Source organism: Salvia miltiorrhiza, chromosome 6, assembly GCF_028751815.1.
Source record: "Salvia miltiorrhiza cultivar Shanhuang (shh) chromosome 6, IMPLAD_Smil_shh, whole genome shotgun sequence".
In the NCBI taxonomy this organism is placed as follows: Eukaryota; Viridiplantae; Streptophyta; class Magnoliopsida; order Lamiales; family Lamiaceae; genus Salvia; species Salvia miltiorrhiza.
In genome coordinates, this window is record NC_080392.1 from 35832309 (window position 1) to 35841486 (window position 9178).

General features: G+C 36.3%; 2 protein-coding genes across 4 annotated transcripts; one reads left to right on the forward strand and one right to left on the reverse strand.

Moving 5' to 3' along the window:
- Positions 1 to 2966, forward strand: LOC130989294 (uncharacterized). 3 transcript variants are annotated; one of them, XM_057913256.1, is made up of 6 exons: positions 1 to 147; positions 313 to 472; positions 1177 to 1367; positions 1518 to 1758; positions 2196 to 2332; positions 2430 to 2966. In XM_057913256.1, exons 2-6 carry the CDS (start codon positions 358 to 360, stop codon positions 2655 to 2657), a joined length of 912 nt encoding a protein of 303 aa, XP_057769239.1. In that variant the 5' UTR covers positions 1 to 147; positions 313 to 357; the 3' UTR covers positions 2658 to 2966. The 3 variants fall into 3 exon arrangements, with proteins under 3 accessions (XP_057769239.1, XP_057769238.1, XP_057769240.1); XM_057913255.1 differs by having other exon boundaries at positions 2 to 147; positions 298 to 472; XM_057913257.1 differs by lacking the exon at positions 1 to 147 and adding an exon at positions 168 to 244.
- Positions 2967 to 4456: 1490 nt separating this feature from the next.
- LOC130989296 (probable aquaporin PIP2-8) lies at positions 4457 to 6072 on the reverse strand. The gene is made up of 4 exons (XM_057913258.1): positions 5562 to 6072; positions 5144 to 5439; positions 4794 to 4934; positions 4457 to 4724 (listed from the first exon to the last, which is right to left on the reverse strand). Exons 1-4 carry the CDS (start codon positions 5944 to 5946, stop codon positions 4605 to 4607), a joined length of 942 nt encoding a protein of 313 aa, XP_057769241.1. The 5' UTR covers positions 5947 to 6072; the 3' UTR covers positions 4457 to 4604.
- Positions 6073 to 9178: the final 3106 nt, after the last annotated feature.

The following is a 9178-nucleotide window of genomic DNA, read 5'->3' on the forward strand; positions in this document are numbered from 1 at the left end:
CGTAGTATGAGGCCCATGTTTCCCAGCCCAAATCGAATGACGGTGCAATGACTCCTTCACGAAAAATTCGCATTATTTATTTCCATAATCTCAAATTTGCACAAGCATCAAACCCTCGCGCCCTAAATTCGATAGCATAAACCAGAGGTACTTTTCTTTTTCAGCTGAATTTTGTTGAGTTGCATTTCTTCGGCCGTAGTTTTGTTTCCGAATTCAGCTGTTGTGATTCGCAATTTGATGTTTGGTTCGTGTTAGGGTTTAGTTAGGGTTAATCTGATGCATAAATTTTTATGTTAGTCCTCTATTATGCAGGTATTTTATACTATTATCTGATTACGGAGAATAAGGGAGGATAGTATGGCTGAAGAGAGAGCAGTTCATCCGGATTGCAGAAATGCGTCGAATCTATATCACGAATGTAGTGATTATTGCTTCAGAGTTATTGCTGAAGCGAACCTGAACGCGAATGCAGGTGATATGCGTGGTTTTTTCTTTTAATCGTGAATCTTAAGGTGTTTTATTTCTTAATTGAAAATTAGAAATAAGAGAGAAAAAGCCAAAAAATTACTGCTTATTTCAGCTATGTTTGGAGTTGCTTCTCTTACGGGGGGGCTTTTCCTCCTCAAATTTGCATGTTTAGATTTGCTGCATATGTTTCTGTAACCAATATGTGCTTAGTGGATATATGGTTTTATGTCATGACTGCATAAACTATTGATGACGTCTCAGAAAAAGCGATCCGATAATTTAGTTAGCTTTTAGCTAGTATCTATTGTTGTGGAAAGCTTGCTAGAAAGCAATTCTATCCACTATGCTTAAATGCATCAAATCATTATCATGAATGTAGTGAAAACTATTTTGAGATATTGCCGAACCCTGGAAGATAACCGACTAAAGTTATATGGGTTGGTGTTTGATTGGTATCTTAGTAGTATTTTGCTAAGGTGCTAAGACTTGTTACTGAAATCGGTTGTTGCAAAATACTTACTGAAAGTCTGAAACTAGATCATTCTTTTGTATTGGCTCACTTTTGCTTTAACTTTTTGTTTGTATAAGGTTCTTCATTCTTAAAATGCTATTCAGTGATATGTTATTTGTATATTCAGATTTCATAATCAATTGTTTCATTATTTGGAAAGTTACAGATTCAACCATCTTTTCTTGTATAATGCCTAGGCGTGGATGCTAATTATCAGGAGCCAAGGCTGGTGGCTGGGCCAGATCAGCAAGAAGAACAGGATGCTGGAAATGATGCCCCCAAGGAGCATTCTGATGGGGAGGTTGATGGGAATGGTGATGATGCTTTAGTTGATTTTGCAAATCTCACAGGAAGGCAGAAGAAGCTATTTGAACTGAGAATGAAAATGGTATGTGCGTTAAAGCGCAACGTGGATGAACATTTTTTTCCTAGTACATCTCAGCATAGACAGAATATACATTGCTCTTGTTGTCATGTCATTTTGGTCCTGGTTTTGTTTATCAGTATTTACAGTTTCGTATTTTTTTTATTCACTCAGAATGAGGCAAGAAAAGCCAATCAGACTGCCATGGTGGCAGAGAAGAAAAAAATGGAAGCTCCAACAGAAGCTAGAGGAGTTTCCAAGCAGAAATGGCTCGAGGAGAGGAAGAAGAAAATTGGAAAACTTTTGGATGCTAATGGCTTGGATATGAGCAAAGCGTATATGCTTGATACACAAGAGATGGCGGAGTCGAAGTACAAAAAGTGGGAGAAAGAGCCTGCCCCTGCTGGGTGGGATGGTAAGTAAGCACACTTTTATGTTTGTTTTATGGAAATTCTGCTGTTTGCAGCATCTCTTACTTTCTAATGTTGTTTTACTGCCATGCACAAACTCAGTATCGTATGTATGTTGAATCGTGCCGTTTGTGAACTAGGAGAGATACTTCATACATAGGATGCACTTCGTATTTTTGCTGGGTGACTGATAACATTGATGGATCAAGCTTAACCTTTGGATGTGTGACGATGCTACTGTTAGTCATTTGATTCATGCTGCTCTAGCTTCTTAAACACGAAAAGCATGAAAAGTACCACGGTTAAGTTTAGAAAAACATTATTTCATCGATGTGCCTATCTTCATTGGTTTCCCATTTCGTGTACCTCTAGAAATAATTTTTGCAGTGCTCAGTTAGTATATCCTTGCATTGCTATTGACAGATGACTTCTCTTTTTACAGTTTTCAATCAAAAAACTCTATATGATGCTCATAACAAAAGGACCAAAAACATTGTGGTAGACCTCGAAGCGTACAACCGACAAAAAGAGGAGGATCCTGAATTCTATCGAGGGGCTTCCAGTCTTCAATATGGAAAGGTAAGCATCACTATATTTCAAGACTGAACCTAGTTCGTTTCGAGATCTCTTTTCCTGGAATGGGGTCGTCGGTATTCATGTTAATGTTATTGGACAGACACCAAACATCCCAGCCGAGAAGATTGATAAAATGGTCAAAGAGCTTACGAGCAGGGAGGATAAATCAAGGTCCTTCAGTAGGAGGCGCAAGTATCGCGAAGAAAAGGATATTGACTCAATCAATGACCGTAATGAGCACTTCAATAAAAAGATCGAGCGAGCCTTTGGGAAGTACACTTTGGAGATCAAGAACAACCTCGAGCGAGGTACAGCTTTGCCCGACTAAGGTACTGATATATTACCTCCCCTTTTGTCATGGTGTGTGCACTATATGTATTTCTGCATTTGACACTTCACCTTATCTTAAGTAAGAGATGTAAAATAGGAACTAATATGTGTAGTAAAAACAAGTTTCAAGCTACTGTCTACGTGTACCATTTATGTTTTCTACTATTGCCTGAAATTGGCACTAAACACCTCCCACCTTGAGAGAGAGAGAAGGCAGAATTGCGTGTCTGCTTATGTTTCTCCTCTTTCCTGCTATAAATTGTAAGATGTAGCAGACTGCAACCACAAAACAACATCCTTTCTTACCTATCTGTGTTGCATTGGTATCATGAAAATTCAATGTGGTCCCAAATTCATGGTACTTGGACATATACTTTTTCGTGATTGTGTATAAATAGCTTTTAAATATTCACATCACGAGATATATACTTGGAATTGTTATTCCACACTTTTGCCACAAAACCACGTCCTTTGTTAAAATTCTTAATTCATTCAATGGCTCTCTTCATGTGATCTAGTAACCTCTCCATTCCAAAGTCCCTCTCTCATATCGTAATAAAAAAATATTTCACTATATACAACATCTAGTAGCCTATGGGTGGTATGAAGTAGGTACATTTATATTGCACCAATCTATTGATTTTACGATATGTGGCAGTTGGATCCACATTTTTTTTTGAAACATGAGAAAAGCTGTGTAAAACGGATGGCTTTAGCGGCCACACATTGCATAATCAATGGGTTAGTATAGTATATATACATATTCCAAATCACATGGTAAGCTAGCAATTCCAAAGTATTTCTCTCTTTCTCACTCACACATCTTCATGAAAACTATTTCACTATATATAGCAATTACGGAACGGTCTAAATCACATGGTAAGCTAGCAATTCCAACGTATCTCTCTTTCTCACACATCTTAATTAAAAGTATTTCACTATGTATAGCTTTTATGGGTAGTATCAAGCATGTATATGTACATTTGTATCCATCATTTTTATGGAACATGAAGATGTTTGTGTGAATTATTATTGGCTCTAATTACCACTCTTTGTACAATCAATGGGTTATAGTACATATACATATTCGATGGAATTTATCGGGTATGGTTTGGTCGTATTGGGGGGTTCATAGTCAAAAGTGGATAAAGCATTTGTCACTCATCCACAAAGAAAAAGTTGAGAGATTATGGGGTTGGATTGAAAATATGAAAGTTGGATTCTTGCTATCCTCACAATTATTGTCAAGTGGGTTTACGTGCAGCTTTGCCTCGCTGATTTCAAGTGAGTGTAATTTTGACAACGTCTATTTTGAGAAAAAATAGCGTCACAACAAGGACATATACACATGAATCTTCTCGAGTCCGTGAGACAAATAAAATAAAATTAAAACGTTTTGTTGTTTATATATCATAGTGATTGATAGTGGTATCAATTTCAAGATGCTTATTAATAGCGTGCTTTATTTATATAAGACTATATAATAGTCAGAAGTCGAAATAAATTAGATGGATGGACGTGGACAAGCTCCAACCTTACCTTATAAGTCGGAGGCTACAATAATTGGTAGGGTTAGGTTAAATTAAACGGGTCATCTTACTTTCTACTTTTTTTCTTCGATCACTGAATAGGTTTTGATTTTGAAAGGCCACTTACTGGAGTGTGATAAATTGTAGAGAGAGAGAGACGCGTCATTATGTATATACACAGAGGATGAAAGAAACAACACAAGCATTTTAGCGTCCAAAATAAATACGCAAACCTAACAACACAAAATCAAAAGATTGAATGAGCAACAAAGAAAAGGCTTTTTTTTCATAATTAACATTCTCCTCTCTTCATCATTACACACAAATTTATAGCAAATTAACAGAATTCACAACAGAAAAACTAATTAACAACAAACATCTCAAATCAAACAAGAATCTCTTTCTCTCTCCCTCCCTTAGTTCGTGGGATTGCTCCTGAACGAACCCAGCGCCTTCACCGCGCCGGCCCTCAACACAAACTGATGGTAGATCGCCGCCGCCAGCGCTCCGACCATCGGCCCCACCCAGAAAATCCACTGCACAGAAAACATTTCAGTCACACTTAATTAAACTCTAATCAAATTGTGATGCATTTTTGTACTTACGTGGTCGTCCCACGATTTCTGGTGGCCGTAGATCACGGCGGCGCCGAAGCTCCTCGCCGGGTTAATTCCAGTTCCGGTGATGGGGATGGTGGCCAAATGCACCATGAAGACTGCAAATCCGATTGGAAGGGGAGCCAAAACCTGGAAAACAAAGTCTCAAAAACATTAATAATTAATAATCAACCCTAAATTCAAATTTCAAAAAATGAACCTCAACTTCGATTTTAGTTTTTATTCATCCTGAATTTTGAGAAAATTTTCAGGATTATCACGCCGAGATTGTGGCGGTACATTGAAAAAGTAAATTGAACTCGAGCCTTCAAAATGAAATTCGATGAAAATTTACTTACGGGAATGTGGGAGTCGCGCGCGTTTCTCTTGGGGTCGGTGGCGGAGAAGACGGTGTAGACGAGCACGAAGGTGCCTATGATCTCAGCGCCGAGCGCGGTGCCGGTGTTGTACCCGGGGGCGACGGTGTTTGCGCCGCCGCCGAGGCGATTGTAGGGGCCCTTCATGAAGGCCTTCACCAACCCGACGCCGCAGATGGCGCCCAAGCACTGCGACACGATGTACGAAACCGCCCTAATCAGCGACACCTTCCTCGCCAGGAAGAGCCCGAACGTCACCGCCGGATTAATGTGACCACCTGAAATTGGAGTGAATTAGGGCTTTAGTTAGTTCGTCGGAAAGGCAAATTTGGAGTGAGTTAGGGTTTTAGTTCGTCGGAAAAGGAAATCTCGAGTGAATTAGGGTTTTTCGGTTAGTTACCTGAGATTCCGGCGGTGCAGTAGACGAGGATGAAGATCATGCCACCGAAGGCCCAGGCGATGCCGAGGAGGCCGACGCCGTCGCATTGGTCGGCGGCGTTGAGCTTCTTGTGGCCAATGACGGTGGCGACGGTGACGTAGAGGAAGAGGAGGGTGGCAATGAACTCGGCGATGAGGGCTCTGTAGAAGGACCAGAGCTTCAGCTCGCCTGCACCGATGAACGCCGCCGGGGGCGGGTCCACGTAGTCCTTGCTGCCGTGGGCGGCGGGTTCTTCGCTCACTTCTTTCGTCATCTTAGCTCTCTGTCTCTCTCTCTCTCTACTTTCTCTCTCTAGTTTTCTTTTTTTGGGTTTCTGCAGCTGAGCTGAGTGCGGTGGCGATGGCATTTAAGGTTGGGAGAGACACTTGATGATTAACGGATAAGGTAAGGGTATTTTTGTAATACCATTAAGCTACCTAATATTTTGTTTTCTTTTTCTAATTTAATTTAATATTATTATGGACCCGTCGAATATTAATCTTATCAACTAACATAGCTTTCGGGAAATTTTAATACTATCATTATTTTTCTATTTTATCATGGATTATCGATTTTAAACTTTAATATTTCACTTATAACAAATTATGCAAGTCTACTTTTTTTTTCTTTTTTTTTTTGAGAATAATTATGCAAGTCTATTATCGCTTCATTTTTATGTAAGGTGTTTTCTCTTTGTTTGATAAATTTATTATGGGAAAATAAATAATAATAATAATAAATTTCCCTTTCAAATTCCTTCTTTTTTTGACTCCTATTTTCTTTTTTATATATTATCACTCCTTAAAATAAAAAGAATGAATGAGAAATAATATAATTTTGTTTCGTTGAAAATGAAAGAAAAGAAATAAATTTTTATATCTCTTCTATTTCACAAATTTATCAACGAATGAGAACACACTCTTACTCGAAAACTAAGATAACATGTATACATAAAAGTAAAATTTATTCATCGTGCACTATAAATAATTGATACGGATTAATTAGAAAGTGATTTAATTAGTTGATACGAATTGTGCACTCAAAGATGAAGCAACTATCCTTTCTATTTTTGCTCACAATATTTATCTACGTTATTAAATAAAACAACATTAATTACTTTAAGCATGTGATCATATAACTCCATTTCCCTTTTTGTCGAACTCAAACAAAGATGCCATTTTTCAGTTTTGGAAATGCTGAAATGTGTGATTTAAATTCTAAACCATAATAATAAAAAGAAGCACTCTCTTCGGGAAACTTCCAGTCGACAAGAGGTACCATACTGTTTAGTATCTATAAATAGTAAGTCTTCATATTATGGTAATTAAAAAATATATTATATACTTTTTGTATGACGACAGAAATTCATCAACCTTACCTCAAAAAAAAACCCATCAACCCAAGTAATATTTGGACTACCCAATCATTTTTATAAAGCCAGTCTCAAATAAAAACTTGAATTTTGTTATATTGTTTTTTTGCCAAATCTAAACATATTAGAATATCGGTATTCAGCTCCATCTACAATCTTTAGGCAATTTAAGAGAATTTTTGCTGTTTTCTTAGCATTTAAAAGAAACGTTTGATCAAGTTATGTGTAGGCATATTATTAGTTTAATGCATCTTTTTATGATACATCAATCTAAAATAACCAAATTTTTTAACTTGAATGGTTGAGTGAATAATGAAGATATAAGTTCATACTCTCTTTGTGCTGCCTCACTTGGCTCGCTTTCTTTTTTGGCTGTCTGATTTTACTTGGCCTAATTCATTTTTGGCATAAAAAAAAGGTCTAATAATTTACACATAACATTTTATACACAAATGTCATTTGCTCTTATATAACCATGCAAAAATAAATAGGTCAAGTGAGCCTGGATGAAGGGAGAAGAAAGTTAGTGATTAAAGTAGAGTAAGTGGTCCATATTTTACTAATACTGTCTCCGTCCCATGAAGCAAGATCAAGTTTCCTTTGGTCTGTCCCACGAAACAAGACCAATTTCTAAAAATAATAAAAAATTTATTTTTTATTCACCTTTTTACTTTTTCACCTACCACACTTAACACACAAAATACCAATTTCTTAATTCTCGTGCCACAAAGAACTAGGTCTTATTTTCACGGAGGGAGTATAAATTACTAAGAAACAAACTAAAATAAAAATATGACTATTAAATTATGGGATAGATCATATTGTAAAATTTCGAGCTATAATTAAAAGTGGAAGGACATAAAAAAAAGAAAAGAAAAAAGCAGTTGCATTAATTAGAGATGTGTATATTGTAAACTACAAATTTGGGATGGAAATTGAATAGGTTGGATTGGGTTTGGACAAAGAGATCAAGTGCAGGAACTCGTGAGTAAACATGTCGGAATTTACAACTTGTCATCATCAATTTTTGTTTCTTAAAATTCTAAATACCAAAGATAGAGAGAGAGAGAGGTGTGGGCCCACCGCAACAGCGAGACCATGTGAGGGCTAATCATCTGTGTCTGTGGTGTGCTGTGGGCTTTACTGCTGTGGGTCCCACTTAACTCAACGGTCCGACGTCTTTTTCCGGTCACCCACACAATTGTTTAAGTGTGTTTTGTCCTCTCATTAAATATACTCCCTCACTCTCCGAAAACATAATTCTGAACACAAATTTTAATAAAATTATTAAATTTATTATAAATTAAATAAAGGTATTCTATCTATTCTACCCCTTCGGTCTCCTAAAACTATATATGATTGACTTCGACAAAAATTTAATTAAAAAATTATTTGTAATAATGATAATAGAGAAAGGGTCCCACATTAAGGGGACGTTTTATTTTAAAGGATTAGTCTTTATAAATAAAAATAATAAGACTAATACCTTGTTTACTTTGTTGGATTGAAATTTTGGAATATTCCAAGGCTCTTGATTATTTTTTTTTATCATTTAAACTAGTTTTGTTTTACTTTTATCCTATCAAAAGAGTGAGATTGGAATAATCCTACTCTTGAAAATAAAAATACTCAATCATCCATTTTATCAATCATGCAAAGTACGCCCCTGAGGTAAATAGTGTAAGTTAAAATGGTAAAATTACATTAATTATGTGTGGAGTAGTGTCCAAACATAGAGTATGCATAAATTTGGGAGATGTACAAAAAATGAAATGTATGCATAAATATGAGGGGCGGAGGGAGTATTACTTATTTTATTGAAATGTTTCACTAATAATATCTCATACTCCCTCGATGTCACAAAATATGAACATTAGTAAGTGATACGAATTTGAAGAAATACTCCATCCGTCTAAATTCAATAAGCCATATTTCCTTATTTGGACGTTCGATTCTAAAATGAAAAATCAACATATAACAAATATTCACACATAACTCATTATTTACACCAAATACCATTGTACCTCACACATAATTATCTCTTCTTTATTTCTCTCTCCTACTTTTTGGACAAATATATCCTCAAAAAAAGTGATTTTCTCTGTCCTATTTTATTAGTATAAATTATTTGTTTCTTAACATCCGTGCCCGATTCCTGTGGACAGAGAGAGTATTAGATAAAAGTGTATTTGTGAGTGAAAAATGAGTCATATTTTATGAAAAATAG